General features: G+C 40.9%; 3 protein-coding genes across 3 annotated transcripts; 2 read left to right on the top strand and 1 right to left on the bottom strand.

The window, feature by feature from the left end:
* LOC131885061 (integrator complex subunit 5-like) lies at positions 1-3731 on the top strand. The gene is made up of 2 exons (XM_059232984.1): positions 1-526; positions 1216-3731. The coding sequence occupies exons 1-2, from the start codon at positions 152-154 to the stop codon at positions 3658-3660; spliced, it is 2820 nt and encodes a 939-aa protein (XP_059088967.1). The 5' UTR covers positions 1-151; the 3' UTR covers positions 3661-3731.
* Positions 3732-8468: 4737 nt separating this feature from the next.
* Positions 8469-11270, bottom strand: LOC131884855 (glutamic acid-rich protein-like). The gene is made up of 3 exons (XM_059232748.1): positions 10882-11270; positions 9227-9379; positions 8469-8918 (listed from the first exon to the last, which is right to left on the bottom strand). Exons 1-3 carry the CDS (start codon positions 11037-11039, stop codon positions 8579-8581), a joined length of 651 nt encoding a protein of 216 aa, XP_059088731.1. The 5' UTR covers positions 11040-11270; the 3' UTR covers positions 8469-8578.
* Positions 11271-12834: 1564 nt separating this feature from the next.
* On the top strand, positions 12835-20432 carry LOC131885566 (methyltransferase-like protein 17, mitochondrial). The gene is made up of 10 exons (XM_059233638.1): positions 12835-13060; positions 15527-15686; positions 15952-16101; positions 17371-17629; positions 17702-17861; positions 18670-18813; positions 18993-19094; positions 19190-19343; positions 19665-19821; positions 20260-20432. Exons 1-10 carry the CDS (start codon positions 12932-12934, stop codon positions 20411-20413), a joined length of 1569 nt encoding a protein of 522 aa, XP_059089621.1. The 5' UTR covers positions 12835-12931; the 3' UTR covers positions 20414-20432.
* Positions 20433-20604: the final 172 nt, after the last annotated feature.

Genomic DNA, 20604 nt, shown 5'->3' with positions numbered 1-20604 from the left:
TACGCTTTTCCCAGTCAATCATCTGGAACCACTGCCCCTCTCTCAAGGTTGGGTGACTTTCATTCTAACCCAACCAACCCGCCCAAACCCTTGGATTCTTGGGATCTGCGGATTGCTCTCGGACCCGGCCTGCCTGCCTGCCCGTTGGTCGATGATGACCTCGATTGAATCGGATTTGCCCGCCTTCTTGGCGGGCTCCACCGGTGGCCACCCGTCGCAATGGCTCCAAAGTTCGGCCTCGGCCCGTCAACTGCACGAGTGCGCGTTCCGCCTCTTGTCGCAAGCGCCGGCCGCGGCCAAGCGGGCCGTCTTGGATTTCTACGCCCAAGTACTAGAGCACGTGGCCGGTCTCTATTTCCGGAAGAAGCGCGAAGGCCGCGAGTACGGCGAGGGGCGACGCGTTTTGGACCGGCTTAAGGCCCATTTGGACGAACTGGTGCGAGCCCAACGCGGCTTTTGGGCACCCACCGTGGCCGATTGGGCCTTGACCTGTTTGGGCAGTCTGTCGGCCAAATACTCGGACAAGGTGATGGGGAAACCTGGTGGTTGTTACCCATGGTTGGGAGCCCCATTTTTCAAGTTTGTGTAAAATGGACCCGGGCATCAAGTTTATCAAGTTGAATGGTCTCTACTGTCGTTTTAAGCTGCTCTACAGTAGACTTGAAAGAGATGATGAAGAGCTGAAGAAAATTAACAGTTGCTTAAGTTCACATTTTGTGGAGATAATTAACCTCTGTTGGGTGGGTCATCCATGCTCTGCTTTTTTTTAAGTGACGTATAATGGTTGATGGCCCTTACACCCTTTGTCAATACCTTGAGACGATTTACCACCCAGCCACAATATTTCATACCCACAATATTTGGAGTATAACGTAGTCGTTAAATATCTATGATCCTTGGAAAAGGGCGCACAATATTTCTGGTGAGACGCCTCCTTGATTAAATTGAAGAGCAAAAAGTTGACATTGTTCCCCGCCACACCAAATATTAGATTGTTTATCCCTTCTTACCACTTTACTTTTAGTCTTTCTATTCGCTCGTCAACATCTTTTTGATCTGCCTCATATTTTTTGATAAATAACTGCGTCAGCTAATGTCTAAGTTCGATCATCCGAAAATGGAATCAGAGAGTAACAAACCTTGTAACAAACAAAATCCTATAGATTGAGAGAAAAATAACCAAGGTGAAAACTAACGCGATCTCTTTCGATTTAGGTTTTGGCCGGATTGCCAGCCGCAAACGCACTCTCCCTGCACGAAACCTTGCCCCTGTGGCTCAGTTGTCACGCCACCCAAACCCTCATCGACATCACTACCAGTGGAATTGACGTTGGCTTGAAAGCCAACGATATCAAAGCCACCGAAACGGCCGTTTCCACCTTGCTGGACACGTCGGTCAAGCATTCGCCCCATTTTGATTGGGTGGTGGCCCATATTGGCAGCTGCTTTCCTGACACAATCATAACGCGGGTTTTGAGCGTGGGATTGCGCGACTTTGTTCAATATGCCGCCGCTCAACAGAAGAAGGATGGCCAGTTTAATGTGTCCAAAATCCCCAAGATCAACTCGGTTGTGGGCATTCTCGGGCATTTGGCCGCCACGCACCAGCCCGAGATCGAAACCGCTTTGACTAGAATGGTGATGGACAGTCTGAACCAGCCCAAAAAGACCATGAGTCCCGAAGATGTGGCTATGGTTCCATTTGTTTTGTATCTGGCTTCGCTGTCTGAGATGCTAGTACCCATCTTATTGGCAGACATCCGTGCTAAAACGACCCCGGATATTGCACAGAAGGTGGCGTATCTGTTCGAGCAATGGGAGGATCAGTACTTTCCGGAAGACGACTCGTTGGTCAATTTAGTGGTTCATCTGATTGTCATCTCAGAATCACATTCACCCGCCGTCCTCAGTCTTCTGTTGGATTTGGGATCGGGTGAAAACGACCGAAGAGAGGTTCAAAATGGGGCTCGGCTCATTGTGGATCTGATCTTGGCTGAGCTTCTCTCCATGGTTCATCAAACGCCCAAACATTTTTCAGAAGATATTCCCGTTCTTAAAGGCTTTGCCTCGTGCTACGAATCGTTCCTCGAACGGTATCTCTTAAGTGAAGACCCATTTCAGCGCAAGTCCGTGATCCTTCTACTCAATTACCTCTCACTCTATCAAGGACGGACCGTGGCTGTGAACGTGGTCAAATATTGTTTGGATCACGCCGAAAGTCCTGAAGAGCTCGGGATTATGCTGGAATTTCTCAAGGATACTGAACTATGGATAACCGATGTGGTAAAGGTCGCTGTGAGTCAAAGCATCAAAGCTAAAGGCCGTGATCCCAAACTGTTTCTGATAAATCTCGCCCAAGTGCTTCACTACCAGTCCCTGCCGATCTCAGATCAAAAGATTAAGGTTCTTTCCCAATTTGCTGTACCCGTTCAAGAGCATATTGAAGGACTGCTTCCCATGCTGTCAATTTTGGAGCTGGTCCCGCACGTATTGAAGGTCCTGCATTTTGTGCCCATCCAAGCTGAGGCCATATCTATATCTGGTCTTCATCGTATTTGTCACTGTTTCGTTCAAACCATTTTCAATCTGATTCAGGACGAGAACACTTTCAAGCCTTCGGAAAAGATCAAATTAATCAGTCTTTGCGTCAAGACCTTGCTAACTCTCTCCAAAGTTCCTGTTGCTCTAGCCATCACTACTCGTTTCCTGGTGGAAGGCGCTTTTCATTCCAAGTTCTCTGAACTGTTCGGGGGTCGAGGAGCGGATGGATCCAAGAGCAAAGGCACCCTAAGAGGGCGGGTCAAGCTGATTGACGAGAATCTGAAGTTTGGCTCAATGCCCACACATCCCATGGGAACTTCTACGGCGTTTCACGCAGGCATCATTGGTGAAGGCAAGCGTCCCACTATGAAATCCAGTCTTCTTTTGCCCAAGCAGATTGACGAGAATCAGTTCCTCTTCGTCACAGTTTTGTTCAAGATCTGCAATCATGGAACACGGGATGAATCCAAAGAGGCTTGCAAGCAGCTAGCCTTACTTTTGGTCGAAATCTTCTCGCCTGATGTCATGTACAACGGCCTCCCTTGGCCAGAGGAAGAGTTCATGAAGGTCACGGTGGAGCGTGACCTGAAAATCGCCAAAAAAGTCGAAGCCCATCCGTTGGTTTGGAAGATCTTGTTCGGTCTTGCCGAAGCGCGGCCTTCGCTGTGCTACACATCCGTGCTCATTCGAGGTCTAATGGCCGTTCAATTAAGCTTCTGGCAAGCGTCCGTGTCCGTGAAGGCCGCAGATTGTCCCAAACAATTAACGGACCTCAAGAAAATCCTGGAACTCATGTCAGTGGGTCAGTTCTTGCCTCACCCTTTGAATTCAGTGTCGGATGTGATCCACGTGTTCCACGCGTTTCATGTCCATTGTGTCGTCGTTGACATTTGGAACTTTATGCGGGATAATGTTCCCAGTCCTGTGGCATTCGCGTCCAACAGTGAAGGAGTCCTTTTCCGAGAATTTGAGCCGTACAAGAACTATCAGGACTATTGCGCACGTTTAAGACTGATTATGGTGGAGCATATTGATCGGGTTCCCTTGGAATTTAAACGGTTCTTTGTAGACGTGTCCTTGAAAAACGAGGCGTCCTTACATATTGCTATGGAATACTGACAATATAGGACTACGTTCCACTAACATGTATTTTGGGAAAAAAGTGTTACTCCAAATATAAGGCAAGCGAAGTTTTGTGTCGATGCACGTTCATGCGGATGTTAGGTAAGCTGAGAATATTTAGGTCAGCGTGATAATGCCAAATTGGGTGTACACTCTAGAAATGAGGGATCTGTTCTTATTAGCTAAAAAGGTGACAACACTTATGTATTCTGTGTTCAGTTGACGTCATTTTGATCATCATGATTCTTTATGAACTGGAGTGGAAGATGGATGTGGCTCAAACTCGTGAAAATTGCGTTCTTTCTACAAGATTTCAACCATGCACATATCTGAACAAGATACTTGGTACACATTCGGGTTTGTTTCAATTTGACAATGTTCTAGAACAGACGTCTGTACATTCGCATTGAAGTTGATATTGTGTAACCTCTTTAATGCTCTAAAAGTTGGTCTCTAGTCTTTGACAAATGTTCTGTCAATATGTTCAGTGCTTTACAAGAGATTCAAAGCTGGTTTTGGCAGAAAGAAGTTTTGGAATATCCAAGTTTTACACCAAGCAATTAAAGCTGACATGATCAGGTATTGATTGAATATATGTATTCCCCCAGCTCTCACAACTACAATCATAGAAAAACGAGCCAATAGCTGTACAGGCCGGCCCAATTTAAATGCCTTATTTAAAGTTCTATAACTCAAAATGTACCCCATGAAACTACCCAACTTGGGTAATATAGAACCGACCATCTCCAGCATATCAACTAGGTTTTTGTACAAAAAGACCCTCTTTTTGTTTTAAATTTGTTGATAATCTCGATTTGAAAATAGGACAGCCGGTGGGCTCAAGAAGAGTCTCTAGGCTCAATCTCTTCTGAAATATTGGACCTTGCGTTCTTTATGGCTGGAAATAGGTCGGCTTTGCTCTTCTTAGTTTACTTTTCCTGACTGTGGAGAGAAAGCTCTGGCGGAAAATTTGAATTTGGTTGCAGAGAGCAAAATTTAGAAACAGCGAAATGACTATTCTAAAGGCTAAGGACATTTAATATGGGCTACCCTGTACACGGTGGTACTCACAACACTTAAAAAGAGCTTGCTCAAATCCGAAGACTTTTAGTTGCACTTTTCTTTGTTGAAACACCACAAGGGCCAACTTTGGTAAAAAATACATCATCAAAAGTAGCTCTGATTAATATATAGATCCCCTGAAGACCTATTACCGGGTGCGCCATATTATCATCTACATATTGGTTTTAATGGACTCAATGGCGCAGAACTCATTCGTAATAAGTTGGAGAGCTTAATACACAAAATTAAAGTTGGAGGGTATATATCATAGAATAATGCTTCTCAATTTGCACCTCCTTTGACAACCACGCAGGGCTTGAGCCTTGGAACGCAGTTGGCGAAAATCTTGTTTATGTACCCATTGTCCATGGTGGCCCATGCCTCTATCTACAACTGATGCCGTCAGCTTGCCCACATTGATGTAAATGGTGGCACCGAGCTTGGTCTTCGCATGCTCCCAGATGCTGAAATCCAGAGGATTCAGGTTGCGGTTGTTTGGGGGGCTAAGCCAATTTCGACCAGGGTCCTCTAGAGCCCAACCTTTGTTCTAGGTACGCCTGGACGTGGATACTACCCTGTACCCTGTTGACGGCATGGATCCTATTTTATTAATACTATAAAGTTTCTTTATGGGACCCATCATAAGACTTTCCTAAAAATATGGACTTTCTCGAGGGCTGCCTCACAAAGATGTCCCTTGACTACCTTAAAAATATTACTTTTTTTTTNAACCATTTGGTCTACCAACGAATTTGAGTTGGCAGACCGAGCTAGTCCTTGAACGTAGAGTTGATCTGGAATGCTATCTAAAAAATTGTCCAAGTCTAACTTGAAAGATGCAACCGGATCAACAAGGCCTACGTATTCCCTACGAATATTAGAGGGAAGCAAATTAAACAGTGAAGGAGCCCGAGAAAGAAGAGAAGTGGACTTCATTGTTCGAACTAGCCTGGATTCTCGAGGGCTTGAAGGTGCTTTCAAAACGCACATTAAACCTCGACGGTCACAAGCATTGACCCTAAATCCTGGATTGGGACAAAGCTCATTTGAAGTTTCATACTATATATGACTGTTAATGCTAAGATTTCGTATTAAGGCCGCCCTTGCCGTTAAAGGTTAGGTGCTATAAGCAATAAAACTGCGTTGGACATCCGTCCTGATTGTTACAATGTTAAGGCAAATTTGAAAAAGAAAATCATAAACGGACATTTTGAGCTTAAACATCCTGTGCCTATGAAGAAGAATACATTTTGAAAAATGTCACAAATTTTGCTTGAAGTTTTGCCAAGATAATAGTCAACCCTGGAAAACTCAACCCAACAGACAAACCCACTCAACTCAAATCTAAATCCATATCAAAGCACAAAACTAAAGGGTTGATGTTTTTTGCTCAAAACCAATTCCTGCTATTGGTAAAAAAAAGCTTGTTAACATTGTTAACAGTTGTAATATGTAGGCTCTAGCTTACTAGACTTGATCTTGATCTAGACTTGTTGGTCTTGATCTTAATTTTGTGAAACTTATTCACTCTTTTCAACATGTGTTGCACTAACTACAATCAAGGACCTTACATTCGGAAACATCAAAATGGAATCTTAACATTTTGGCATATTTACAACTGAGGAGTAACTTATAAGTTTGATTGCCCTATTTTGGATTTTAAGCCAAACTATTCAAATTAATTTTAAACGATTCGTTATTTCCAGGCATTTTTTGTTATCTTTTGGATCAAGCATTGTACCGAGTTGAGTTTCCATTTGTTCAAGATGTCCCTTGGGTTGAGTTTTCCGATTCTGTAAGTTGTTCTGAAACCCTTCAAGTATGCAATTTAATCATTTCCAGAGAATCACCCATTCCATTTACTGAAGTTGCAGTCCTTAATTCCGCAGTCTTCAAACGTAGAAAATACTCCAGAGTGGCCATGAATTTCTGTTGAATTTCTGATGGTATTTTCGTTGGACAACTTATACTCTAAGAGCTATCATCAAAGAACCTAACCAATCACCTGAAATAAAGGTGCTCTATGTCCTATGTCGCCTTCACGTTCGAGGAAAAGCTTTACAGAAGGGACCCGGTTCCGCTCTTTTGTATGTCCCAACCGTCCAAGTTCTGCAATTTCTGCTCGACGTGAAAACAACATTTTGCTTTCAATGTTAATGCGATGAGTCTTAAGCCGGGATCTGGACCTTGTCTAGATTTTTTTCAATAAAAAAACATGGTTAGCAGGAAATGTTTTCAAAGCAATCGGAAGATCTGGAACGCTTGCAAACACGAAAGAGAGATAAAGCACATTGTTAGACAGATCAACTGAATGCTCTTATCTTATCATGGATGACAAGACGAGGAACCCATGACTTGTAAGTGTAAAAACACACACAGATAGCTCAAACTGACAAATTCCTAACGTATAAGGAATAATAATTACATCCTCTATTCTGTCTTCATTGTTGTTCAAGACGAATCTCATCAAGACAAGAATGTTTTTCCTCAAGAGCACGACAGAACTGAGAGCTGAAACTATGGTACAATTATATCTTAATACCTTCTTTGCTTTTGGAGAGGTCTCCTTGGGCATGCCAAATACAAATGCCTTAATATATAAAACAGCCATTTGAGAAGCATCTTTGGCCAGAGCCTAGATAAGAGCTAGGGAAAATGGCACTTGCGTGCTTCATATATTTAATGAAGCTTTTGGCTTAATCGTACATTTAAAGCACATCTTCCCAACTTGTTTCCCGCCATATTTTGACTCATTTGGGGAACAGGGCAATGAACTGGCAAGATTGAATTGATATTGCATGGAGTAAAAGCATGGAGAAGAGTTAAGCCACTACGGTCACTAGAATTGACCCTAAGTCCTGGGTTGGGACAAAGCTCATGAATGCTTTTGAAAACGTACACTATCAAATACCTTTCGAACCTTCTCTGAACACTGTACAGTCCCAACTTTTCTAGTCTCTCCCAATACGAGAGCTCTCTGTGATGTTCCTAGTGAAACATCTTTTGATTTGTTCGACCTTTTGCAAACCTGCTGAACTCATTGGAGACCAAAGCTTATTCAAGATGTGGCTGAACAATCGACTATCGTGATATATCTGACCACTCATTTGAAAAGCTTTACCCATCTTCAACTGGATATGCTCATCGAACATTATTGCATTATTACAAAAAACTCTAGGAAAGTTTTCAACCTTTCTCGAAATCCCGGGATATATGGAAAGATTGAAGGACCTTAGGTCAAAGACAGCTTTGACTGGTCTTGATTATTGCCCTTCTTCTTTTTATGGCTTGAAATTGGGGTTTGCTTTTTTCAGAACCACGATTAATATTTTTATCAGTTGGTGATGGGTCGATATTGTAAATATCGGAAATGACCGTGCAAAAAACTGCTCTGAAAACCATTCGTGCCTTCTCGGTGCACATGAAAATTTTGTTTTGTAAATTTGAGCTTCATAGGTTTCGGTAAATTTCTTGCCCATCATTTTCCCCCATCCCTAAATTCTTTGCACGAACGCAATTACCTAAGTAAGAGGTTACATACGTAATGTGCAGTTCTCCTCCTCCCCAATCTGGCTGAGTGAAACTATTCAACGCTAAATCTAAACCCACAGACGAAAGACCAACCTGATGCCGGAGAATGACAGTGCTTGTCCGAAAAATACTCCTATGTAGATGATAGTAGCCCTGGCAACCCAAAAACAATTGTACCTTCATAGAGCACAACACTCAGATGAGCCCAATCATTCGCATGTAATCGATATCATTTTATTGATTCTTATTTTCGATTGCATACAACAAAATATATGTATATCACAAAAGATCATCTTCCAGCTAAAGATTAAATCTTCCAAATTCAGGCGTCTCCTTCAACTTCTTTTGCTTTCTCCTTCTCCTTCTCCTCCTCCTCCTCCTCGTCCTTTTTGGGCTCGTCAGTGTCATCTTCTTCCTTGTCGTCGTTTGCCTCACCGTCTTCTTTGGCTTCATCGTCACCTTCTGGCTCGTCCTCTTTGTTTTCTTGCTCCTTGATATCCTCCCCTTCCACGAGTTCAGGTTCGTCTTCCAGGACCGCCTCCAGGTTCTCGGCCGCCAGTTCCAGTTCAGCCGCATCGTGACCTTGATCGTCATCACCAATCATGATGGTTGTGCTACTCTTGGCACTTCTCAACGAGACTTGGGAACCGGTTTCAGCATCCCTGTGGGAACAACAAACGTCAAAATTGTTCATTGGACCAATTTTAACAATGAACAGCTGTCATAATATTGGAACTCTTTGACATTCAAGGAAGAGCTTGATTGGATTTTTTTTTTCAATAGACTAATATTTCATAATGATCCCTCAGATATGCATAACTTGGGAGTGGGTAGAATCACTCGGGTTGCAAAGTGGAACCTTTTTCCCGCGATCCCATGTCACGTGCCTTTTTTTGGCATGGCTTTTTTCCATCATGTGAATGTGCGGAACACAATCCTGATAATCCTGTTAATCGTACTTAATACTTACTCTTCTAGATCTTCGTATTTCTTGCAACCGAATCTGTACAAGCAAGGCTTCTCCACATCACAACATGAATCGTCAGATCGACACCACCAAATGAATATGGCCAAAACCATTATGATGGCCAAAAGTGGAACCCAAAGCTTCACTTGCTCCTTTCTGAAAGATAAATCAATCATTGGACTTTGGATATGAAGCTATGTTGATTAGATTAAACGATTAGGTGTCAAACGTGGTCCCTCAAAAGGTTCCAGCGAATCAAAGTTATCGGTTTGCTGAAGCAAAACGTATAAAATAAGCGAGACGAAAAGGCGTTTAAGGTACTACTTCCAACTAACTTTACTGGGACAATTAGTGGTTTATTTCCAATTTGATTGTCCGTTTTACATAGTTGCTCCAATCAAAAAAGTACATTTGTAGTACAGACATAAAACCTTGATTAAAATCAATATCATTTTGCTCTTGGCATTTAAAGTTTGGTTTTTAATCATCCAACTAGATTGAGCGTTTCCGGGGAAGGGTGACATTTGGAAAAAAATTCGGGACCTTGGTAACAATCATGGTCTTCCCCATTGAGCCACGGGCAAGTTTTGAAGAGCTTGGAAATGAAAGCAATCCCATCTTCTGTAAACATGCCTCTATCGTGTTTCCCATCACGAATTTCGATGAAATAACTCGAAACAGAATAATCTAGTTTTGAACCTAACAGGGGATGTTTCTTGTATGAAAAATGTATTTCACGCCATTGCTATATCAATTAGACTGCCACTGTAACCTCCGGGGGATATATTCGTTGTGGATGATAGAGTTTTGTAAAAAAAAAAACCAGCAACTTTTTCACCAATTTTACGTTACTGTCTATTAAAGTAGTTTTATCGGCAATAGGCAGACATGTTGAGTCATTCATCTCCTCTTTTTATGTTCCAACCGCAACAATCTCAATTCTTCAAATAGCTTTTCCACTCACTATACTTACTTTGTATAATAAGTAAAACTTGGAGGTACATTATTATCAGCTCGACTAAGAAAATGTGTGGGACATTCCTCGAAACTCGACTTTGCTAAGATTTTTTTTGGGCAACCTTCTTGATGGCATATTCTTTCCTACTTCAAAGGCCCTCACCAGCCATTGTAACTAGCTTAGTTTAACCAACCTTTGACACACTCCGCTTAAAAAATGTTCCAGCTTCGCATTTATTCATTTTCTTCTTTACGTGAACCCTTTAGGAAGTTTCGAGGCTTTGTGCATGTGTTTTAATGATGGATGCGTTGCCAGGCTTCCTTTGAAAATGCATGATGCTTCTTTCGCATTTGGAAGCACTTTAATGCTCCCTGAGGTGTCAGCGAGTACCCCCTCTATCACCTCCCAACCAAGCAAGTAAGCAATTGCTTGAGTGCAGGAGAGACCTTTCATTGTCAAATCCTGTTAGAGCGGCTGCATGAATTGAAATGCGTAGGTGGCCTTTTAGAAGGCTCTCGCCTCACATCATCAAGTAGCAATCCCTCGTCACCCACATGCCCACGAGCAAGATGGCAATTAAAGTTCAAGTTGCCTGCCTGACTCTCAGACGGAAATATCTGCCTTCATCAATGACATCCGATTAGCTTCGGAAATGCCAAAGAAGGTGCATCTATTTCCGTGCATGAAGTTCCACACTCACATTTCTTCCTGAAGATCCTTGGTGGCACAACACGCGGGGTTTAAATCCACGGTACAGCAAGATTGATCTGCGGCACAAGTGAACAGGTTGTTTGGATCCTCATGGTCTTGATTCTCGTCAACGATGCAATCATGCACATTTTCTTCCGTGGTTGACATGTTGCTCTTAGGCTGGGCGAGAACAACTTTTAAATTGAAGCACAGGCCTTTGAGGGTAGAAATCGATATGCCATTGACCACCCAACGTACCTGAATGTTTGTGCAACGCCTCGCCGTTGATTGGCAACCAGATCCAACCTGGCGAAAGCTCTTGGATCCGTGTCCTGAACAGACTTGAAGGCTTGGATCAAAGCCTGCTTTAGTAATTTAGATTTTTTTTTCTTTCCATTCTCGACCATGCATCAATAGCAATTACTGGCATGAATGAGGTATACAAATGGATAAATGAAGGACACCCCAAGAATCTAGCCACCCACGCTCCATAATGGAAACGTTTTTCGAGCCATTATGTTAGCGTAGGTGGGTATTGACAATCAAATTGATAAAGTTCATCAGTTAATGCGACATCACACGTTGTTCATGAATAAAAGAAAAGGAAATTGCTCATTAGTATGTGGTCCCTTATATCGATCAGTATAAATCGTATGTCGTGTTAGAACGATTGGCTTGGGCAAAATCTGTTTAAGTATGCTCAAAAAATGCTTTGCCAGGGCTTCTCGGAGAGATATGTAAAATAACATGGAACAAATGAGGGATCTAACTTGTTCTAAAGGCTGTCACAACAAACGATTAAGTTCATAATCATATCTAATTTTAGTTGAATTTAATTGATTCTGCATCCCTTTTGTGAGCTATAACATGGTGTTATAAACTGGTGCCTTAACATGGTATGACTAGGGCTCTCTAGTAGAAGAGTACAAGCATGAAAAGCGACACCCGACGGCCGCAGCCTCCAAGATCCAAGGAGCCAAATTTTATAACAATGGAAAAAAATCGGAACCAGTTTTAGGTGACAATGCGTGCTTTTATCCTGGCGACGCCAGGGGAGAGGCAATGTCATGTAGATTCATGCTCCGGTGATTTTTTTCTTGCTTTTTCATTTGAATTTGGAGCAATTCAAGAAGTTTATTCAGGTATTGACGAAAAGTCCATGTAAATCACCCAACTTCAACCAGCATTGTCAATAAACGCAATAAACGGATGTCACATTCATTTTCTGGACAAAAAGGGTTGCCAGAGAAGACTTCAGCTTGCCGTTGACATAAAATAAAAGTAACTAGCACATTCCATAGCATCAAATACACCTAAACAATGATTTGAATATTTTTTCAAAAAACTCAGTTCTAAGTATTTACATTTACTTCACCAATCAGGCCAATCTTGAACAATCCAAAATGGCCCCAGTTGAAATTCATTTTTTAAGTTGGGTGATTTACTTGGACTTTCTGTCAATATGTGAATAAACTTCTTGAATTGCTCCAAATTCAAATGAAAAAGTAAGAATGTACATGACATTGGCTCTCCTTTTGAAAAAAGTTGTCGGCAGGATTAGAGCACGCATTGTCACCTAAAAATGGTTCCAATTATTTTCTATTGTTATAAAATTTGGCTTCTTGGATCTTGGAGGCTGCGCTCGTCAGGGGTCGCTTTTCGAAAACTGACCGAAAAATTCGGGAGGAAAAGAAGAGCTTTATCGACGTTCAATTTTCAGAGCCCATCTATGAATGGATGCAACCCCATCAAGTGACACAACCCGGTGAGAATTCAAATCAACTAAAATTTCACGGGTTTGGTACATCGAGATCTCCAACTAACTCAACGACACGTCAATACTAAAAATATTCTCATACCGGAGACTATATCGAAAGAAGACAACATCTGTCTCATCCATGCAAGAAAGACTTCAAGTTTCCCGCGCTTTTGGCCGAGCCAAACAATCACAAAGGAGCATGTTTTGCTTTCACGGTCCTCTTCAATATGCAATGTTATTGATTTCAACAAACCCCCTGTGATTTGTGATTACAAGTGACTGCAAAGTTGTTTGTTCCAATATGTCCAATTGGATGCGCTTGGAAAAACTGACTCGTTTGGGACCATTGTGTGGATCTTATCTAAACAATTGCCGTTTGTTCCATTTGAACCATGTCAGATTACGAAAACGATCCATTCGAAAGAAGATGGTAAACGGCCATGTTACATCTAATGCTTGCATGAATGTGAATGAAGCTCAAAAGACTCTAAGTTGCTGGCTTAGATGCTTGGCGAATTGTTGTCATTGAGTTGGACATGTTTGCAAAGCTCTAGCCAGCACTCACATGTACCGAAAAGTGACTTTTCCTCTATCAATTTGTTCCTTGCTTACTCTATGCGTAAATCATTTTACAAACTGACCATCAGAATTCCCTGCCTCTATTTGTGATTTGTGATTGGGTGGACTATTCCCTATAGGTTTTTGGTTTATTGATCGGACTACGAATTTCTGGGTTGGGACGATTTCCTAAAAGTCGTCATATTTGATGTAACATTTGGTCTAACAATGCGTTTGAAATTGGTGGTTGCTTCCTTGAACGCAAAGTTGGTCTTGCAGACAACGATCAAGATCAATTTTAAACTTGACATGGTATCATCCTAAATCAGAAACGTCGGAGAGATATGGGTAAAACGTTTTATAAAACATGGACCAAAGAAGCCTTAAGGCTCTTTATGGGCTTTTGTTGTCTAGCTCTAGAGCGGATGAACTGTTGAGAGCAGAATGTTTCAAAATCTTGTACGTCAGTTTCTTAGTATGAACAACTTTGTGGGGCAAAAACATCGATCGTTTGAAGATTTTTAGAGAATACCAGAAGCTAGATGGCGCTACATGCATTTGTTACTGATCATGTCATAAATCTATTTGAAGAACCAAGTCAAATGTAATCTTTGTGTCAACTATGAGTGGCCTTGTTACCTTAATCCATATTAGCTATATCGGTTGAAGCAACCTAAAGCTGAAAAATCCATGTTTTAGTCTTTTGACCCACTTGACCCGTGACTAATCATTAGTAATCAGAGTAAGTAAGAGACTTCAAAACTTCATTAAATCATGGTCAGGATTCTTTCCAATCGAAGTCAAACGATAAATGAGGTCCAATGATCAATGCATCAATGTAGAAGCAAATCATAATTATTCATACTCTATATCTGGCATAGTTCACCGTTCTTAAGGCGTCATCTACTGGTGAAGTTTTAAGAACATGAGTCTCAACCAGGAGTCACTTACAAATGGACCTTGATAAGAAGCAGCTGACGAACAAGATTCAGAAGTTGACCAATGGATGGCGCCAGGATCAGAGGGTCATGGTTGAAAGAAATCCTAGTAGTATCAAAGCATTTGCTTTTAAGGTCTCTAAATTTACAGATAAAGCAAAAGTGGTTTTAAAACTATTTTCAACTTGCGTTATGGGGTCAAAGGAACGTGCTCCACATATTTTGAGATTTTGATACCGTTTTAAAACCAATTTTGATTCATTTTGAAAGTTAGCGACCTTAAGAGTGAATGCTCAAGTACTGCTAGGATTTCAACCATGACCTTCTGATCCTTCTGATCTTCCATACCTTGTCTGTCAGGTGCTCATCATCAAAAATGACATGAGCTGTCGCTTGCAAGAGATAAATGCGTTATGTCTATTAATTTTTAGTGTGTATCTTCGAGTAAGGCATGAACTCTAATCATGTTGTAGAGGGAGGGTCGAACATTTCAAAAATCCTTCTGCAAATACCCAAAGGCCGACTATATATCATCTTAATCGGCTTCATTGAAGTAGAATAATTCAAAATCCCTAACAGGGTTGAGCATACTTTTGGCATTTGTCGAATTCTAAGCGGTCCTTTACATGGATAAGGAACAAGAGAAACCAATGCCTACTCAGCATTAGCCATAGTATCTCCCTTGATTATATACTACATGCATACCCTGAATTGGTGCCAAGTTTCCTGTTATAATTCACCTTGAATAGAAAATGTATTTTCTAAAACTTCTTTAAGTATCATCATTTGTCTCTAACAGGTTTTTAGGGGAAAAGGGTCGAACTTTTTAGTGTACAGAGTAAATTTGAAAATGCTTTCCAGCAGCACAAACTTTGTTACTTCACTTGAATCATTCCGGGGATTGAGGGAGAAGTGAAGTGCATTGTTTTGACTAACCTCTAACAGACAATAATTAAGCCTCTCCCGGGGCCAAATTTTCAAATATTCCAAAGGGAATGAAACTGACTTTGACCTTTTATAAGCCAAAGGTCCTAGACTGTCCCTTGCAGCGCTAGATTTGGGGGGTTTCATGACATATTTGCTTCTCTTAGAGATTAGTAGAGTTACTTATCCCTAAGCGAAATTAGGGCCCACATTTACTTTCATTGTTGGCTCAAATCGGATTTAACCGACAGGAAGTAAATTCTTCAACTTAATGTCACAATAGGCTGCCAAGACAGGGAAATTTTAAATGTCGGATGTCAAATAATTTCATGTTCACATATGTTGACAATATACGGAAAAAGTATGGATTTCGATTTCAATTTCAACTACGTATTTGACTTGGTCGTCCGGATGCAATCACGAAAAGAGCTAACAAATCAATACGACCACAAATTATCGTTATTCTCTTTCGTCAGTTTCCGTTTGATGTTCAAAATCGGCCTGCCTTAACTTTGGACCCGGATGCGCAGTCTTCTCTGGAAACCGATTCAAAGATAAAGAATGGATCCCGGACTTTGCCCATCATCAATCCCCCTGAAAAGATCGCTAAAACTGTGGAAATACTTTTCAGCAAAGGTACGAAGCAAGATTGATTTTTTAATTCCCACCATTTCCACCCATACTATACTGATTATCTCAATTTGATAACGCTCTTCCAAGACTTTTGGTCATATCACGTCACCGTTTTTAGAGAAGCTATATCTACCGTAGGAACTGTCTGTCTAATGGTTGAGGATATTGGATTCTCCGAAATGCTCTGATTGATGAGAAAGTGTTCACGATTCATTAATATCGTTAGTGTTTGTGAGTGTGTGTGTGACAGTTATGTTTAAACTTTCAGATTCCGCTGAAAATCCAATCAGACCGGACTCATATCTCGCTGCGGGAGTAAAGCTCTGGAATTTTCTTCACAGTCGAAAGCTTCCTTTGGAATTGACACAAATTAACCACTTGGAGAACCAATTCAAGCGCATAATCATTGAAAAAGAATGTAAGTATAAAGAGTATCGTAGTCACGTTATGAAACTGAACCACATTTTCTTATCATCTATAAAAAGGGCGTGGATCCGTTGGTCTCGATCCTCTGGGTTGTACGATGTATGAAGGGGCGGAAAGCAAATGCCAGTAAAAAGGGTCTTTCTTGTCCTAAAAAGGCCACATGAAAATGGCCATTTAGAAATTTTGCCCAGACGAAATTATTATTGTGTGCAATGGTACTTTTTGAAATCGTGAAACCATGCGGAACAAGTTAGTTTTTGACGACATTAATGTACAGTAAAAAAATAAAGAGAAGATTCGTTACTGGAATCTTTTAGGCAATGTTTCTTTGAATCCTTCTTGTACCTTGTATTTGGGCATAGTGTTGCAAAATCAAAAGAAAAATGATTGCCTGAGTTCTTAGCCATACATACCACTTTCGAGCCATCAAGTTTTATTTTGGGGTTTGGTTTTTCACGGGCTTTTCTAATGATTTCGATCTTTGCAAACCATTTGGTAAATGTCTTTCAAATTTTAAACACTCACACGTAGAGAAGGGACAAAAAAGCGTAGTCGTAGATACTTCAAATTGTGCTTTTAAGTGTAATAAGTTTCCTTTGAATTGCAAATGAATAAGTGACCCCACACAACCTTGTCCCTTTTGGTCTCCTGATTTCAAAAATAGTCCCTGTGGACGATTATAATTTGGCAAATTTCCCTTTTTCCAATTGTGTACAATCAATTCGAGTCGCAGACTCGAGCTTGACTGCTGCTAAGATAAATATCCCCAGTAATATTTCTGTAACTTACTGTGAGAACTGCTTTTCTTTCGCAATCATCCTACATTCAAACGTATGTTCGCTTTGTTAATTTGTCGAGTCATAATGATGAAGGATTTGAGCAAAAACCGATCCATGGCGCACATCCAGCCAAACCAGGAAAAGGCCATCATTACCTGTCGATCGATTAGCCCTGTAAAGTAAAGGAAATTCAAGTGCGTCTAAATTTCATCTCCACACAATGCCCAAAAGCAGCGTTGGGACTACATTTCTCCTTGAATTTCCTTCATTTCCTCTGTGTTTAGGCATTTCCGTCAAAACTTTAAAGGCCATTTTAACCACTGTGATGAGGTATTCGACCTTTTTCATTTGACCAAACTCTTTTTTATGTGTTGATTGAATTCCATTTTTTCTTTGAACTTTGAGAACGAAATCACTTGTTTGAAAATGCGTTGTTTCAGTCTCTCTGTTGTTGTTGTTTCCCTAATTTGGAACTCTTTCAGATCAAAACTGTCCGGATGATTTGCTCTTCGAACAAAGTGACGAGATTGAGCGAAAGGCCAGAAAGATGCTCGAATCAAAGACAAACACATGGAAGTCCGTCGTCTACGATGATGAGGCTGCCAAGGCTTATCTTTTGGCTCGGGCCCCTTTTGATTATTCGGCAGTCTATCGGACAATGTCAGAGATCAAGAAGCGAGAGCCCGATTTTCAACCAAGGACAATATTTGACTTTGGTTCAGGAGTTGGAACTTGTATTTGGTACGTATGATTTTGCTGTTTCTTTTGTGGCGTGCCTTGAAAACAAGCTCAAGACTATTTTCATACTTTCAGGGCTGCCAATTCCCTCTTTGGGGAAATGAGCGAAATTTTTGCGGTTGATCCGAGCTCTTCAATGAATGACCTCGCACGGGCCATCCTATTGCAGGGCAAAACCAGTCATTCACTACCTGCTGGTCACTTCTTTCGTTTAAATTGTCCTACAAACAATGATGTGAGTACAAAGAATAACTATATGATGATATGTAAGGCAGTCCAAGAAATGTACTTGAAATTGGCAAAATATGCATTTAGAAATGCAAAAAAGGCTAAGAGACTTTTCTAAACAAAATTATGAAAGGCAGGAATTGACGGTCAGCAAAAAATGCAAAAGGACATTGAAAAGGGTGCACTTATTTCCATTTTAAGAATTCTTTTTTTTTTAAATCATTATCGTTAGGCATTATTTCTCACTTAAATTGTGCAGGAAACTAAAGCCAAAAAAGTAAACTGCGCTAGTGGTTAAAAATAGGAAAATTGCTCAGCGAATGTTTTTTTCAGTATGTTCAGTTTTTCACGGAAAAAGGGCCACTGTCTTTGAAAAAGATCAATTTTTTGTCGACACGGGGTTGGTAGGCCAAATATCATATAAAGATTGAAAGGTAATAAATAGACGAATTATAACCTTTCATTTTAATAGTACCGGGGATTACATTCCCTGTAGCCGTTAGAGAAGCCCGTGAAAAAACAAGCCAAAAACAAAATATTCTGAACGATGATTTGTTTTGGTTTCATGACAAAACGCCATTTGAGAGAAATCTCAAGTTTTACCAAATTTCTGTTGGCCTTTGGCCGCGATTTTCTAAGAAACTACAGCCTTTAGAGCTTTCATGATCGACAATTTCTCCTTCGGGAAAAGCTTTTCTAGATGTTCTCGGTGTCCTCAAGGCCAGCCAACCAAAGGTTGAATTTTCATACCCCAAGGGCGAACGAATAATGTACAAACAATACCAGAGATTGGTTAACCCGGCAACATATTTCAGCTCACTTACGATCTGGTCACTTCCGCTTTCACTTTGGCCGAATTGCCTTCAGCCAAGGCTCGACTCACTTCGTTGGATATTCTGTGGAGGAAAACACATGGTTATCTCATCCTTTTGGAGGACGGTTCCAATGCTGGCTTTCAAGTAAGACTTTATTCTGGTAGTTCAATACTACGAGAACGAGAAAAGGGATCCTGTTGAGAGGAAGCAGAGGCTTCTTCAAGATCGAGAAAGATTAGTTGTACAACAACTAGAATGAACAAGAAGGAAGTCTGTGCCAGATTTAGTTCTATCAAAATAGATGTCATATTCACCGTTTCCAGATTCTGGCTGAAGCACGAGATTATCTGCTTCAATTGGTGGAAGCGAATGCCGGTCGAAATGACCAGATTGGCAAGGAGTTGCACGGACATCTGTTTGCTCCAGTGAGTTAATTTTGCATACAAACCACAATCAATGTCTGTATAATTCCCCTTTCTCGGAGAGCCAACGGCTAAACATCTTCTTGCATTTGTTTTAGTGCCCTCACTCCCAGAAGTGCCCGCGGTATTTCGAAGACAATATCCCGTGCAATTTCGATACTCGTTATGAAAACTTCAAGCTAAACTCAATACCCAATGAAATCACCCATACACCTAAAAAGGAGAAGTTCTGTTATCTCATCTTCAAGAAAGGTAAGCCTTGGGTCTTTATTGAAGAAAAATCAACCTTTGTCTCGGATCCTCGATGATGTCTTTGTTTTCTCACTCATTATGATTCAGCCTTGAAGTACAGGGTTTATTGCTTTGACCTTTCCTTTGTTCAGAGGTAATGACGTGCTTAATGGTACTCTTATTTGCGTCGAGTACAAAGACCGGTAGTGGAGAAATATTTTCTAACAATGTAAGGAAGGCCAGAGAGTCCAAAAAGGATCTAAATGAATCTCTATTTCTGGATCCCACCTTTACAAATTCTGATTTTGATCAGCTTTCATTGAACCGTTTTTCAATTTCCAGGGCCAGAACCGGAAGCAGACAAGTCATACCAATATCCAAGAGTTGTGGAGGAGCCAATGATGCGCAAGAAACATGTGGTTTGTCGCATGTGCACCCATCGAGGCAAACTCGAGGAATTTGTGGCCACCAAAGGACCGACGAACTCTATTGACACCAGGTAATTTTGCCCTTGAAATACTTCCATGGAATCGTAACTTGATCAAGGTTGATTGAGGCTTGAATGTGCTTCAAGTCGCGTTGTTGAACTACACTTTTGGCACTTTTAAGCGTGGGTTGAGGTTTCAGAAGAAAGGTTAGTTAAAGGAAACAGGAAAGCTTGTATGATGGATCCGGCACAATTTTGCCGAAACGCTGCCGTACTTTGAACAAAAAGCTCACCGGATGATCTAAAAGCTTTAATCGTTGGTAGCTAATAACCGTTCTATAACCCATCCTCACTCAATTTTCACTTAACCTTAGGGTTATGAGGCCATGTTCAACGATGAAAGAAAAATGAAGGAACGATCAAAAATACGCTCGTGAACATTAACTGAAGACATAAGACTTGTTTTTTTTTTTTTACTAATGGTTTGATTTGTACCTTTACTTCTTTCAGGATGCTGTATCAACACGTGAAAAGAATCCACTGCGGAGATCAATTGAAGGTTCAAGTTCAAGATAAGTCAAAAGAAAGTTTAACCTATGTGACTTGGAAAGAAAGGAAAGCGATGTGGAAACAAATGCAAGATGAAATTTCCCCCACAAAATAAATGTGACTTTATCCTTGCACCTTGGTATGGTATTTTATTTTCTCTATTAGAAACAAGATTTGTCGGCTGATATGCCTGGTAGAGAACGTCCACACTTCAAGGAACTGTATTTACAATGATCATTTTGAAAATGTCAACCCAGTCTTAAAGCGACCAATTTTTGTATGCGTATATGTTCTACGACACCGAGC

Source organism: Tigriopus californicus, chromosome 8, assembly GCF_007210705.1.
Source record: "Tigriopus californicus strain San Diego chromosome 8, Tcal_SD_v2.1, whole genome shotgun sequence".
NCBI lineage: Eukaryota > Metazoa > Arthropoda > Copepoda > Harpacticoida > Harpacticidae > Tigriopus > Tigriopus californicus.
The sequence above is the reverse complement of the archived record's forward strand: the minus strand, read 5'-3'. Positions and strand labels throughout refer to the sequence as shown.

Excerpts from the sequence above, each read along its gene's own strand:
- LOC131885566 (XM_059233638.1), top strand. The coding sequence starts at position 12,932 with ATGTCCAATTGGATGCGCTTGGAAAAACTGACTCGTTTGGGACCATTG. Across the intron at positions 19,095-19,189 it reads ACGGACATCTGTTTGCTCCA|TGCCCTCACTCCCAGAAGTG; the intron begins GTGAGTTAATTT and ends CATTTGTTTTAG. Across the intron at positions 19,822-20,259 it reads ACGAACTCTATTGACACCAG|GATGCTGTATCAACACGTGA; the intron begins GTAATTTTGCCC and ends TACTTCTTTCAG.
- LOC131885061 (XM_059232984.1), top strand. The coding sequence starts at position 152 with ATGATGACCTCGATTGAATCGGATTTGCCCGCCTTCTTGGCGGGCTCC. Across the intron at positions 527-1,215 it reads CGGCCAAATACTCGGACAAG|GTTTTGGCCGGATTGCCAGC; the intron begins GTGATGGGGAAA and ends CTTTCGATTTAG.
- LOC131884855 (XM_059232748.1), bottom strand. The coding sequence starts at position 11,039 with ATGTCAACCACGGAAGAAAATGTGCATGATTGCATCGTTGACGAGAAT. Across the intron at positions 9,380-10,881 it reads AAGGATCTTCAGGAAGAAAT|AAAGGAGCAAGTGAAGCTTT; the intron begins GTGAGTGTGGAA and ends TTTATCTTTCAG. Across the intron at positions 8,919-9,226 it reads AAATACGAAGATCTAGAAGA|GGATGCTGAAACCGGTTCCC; the intron begins GTAAGTATTAAG and ends TTGTTCCCACAG.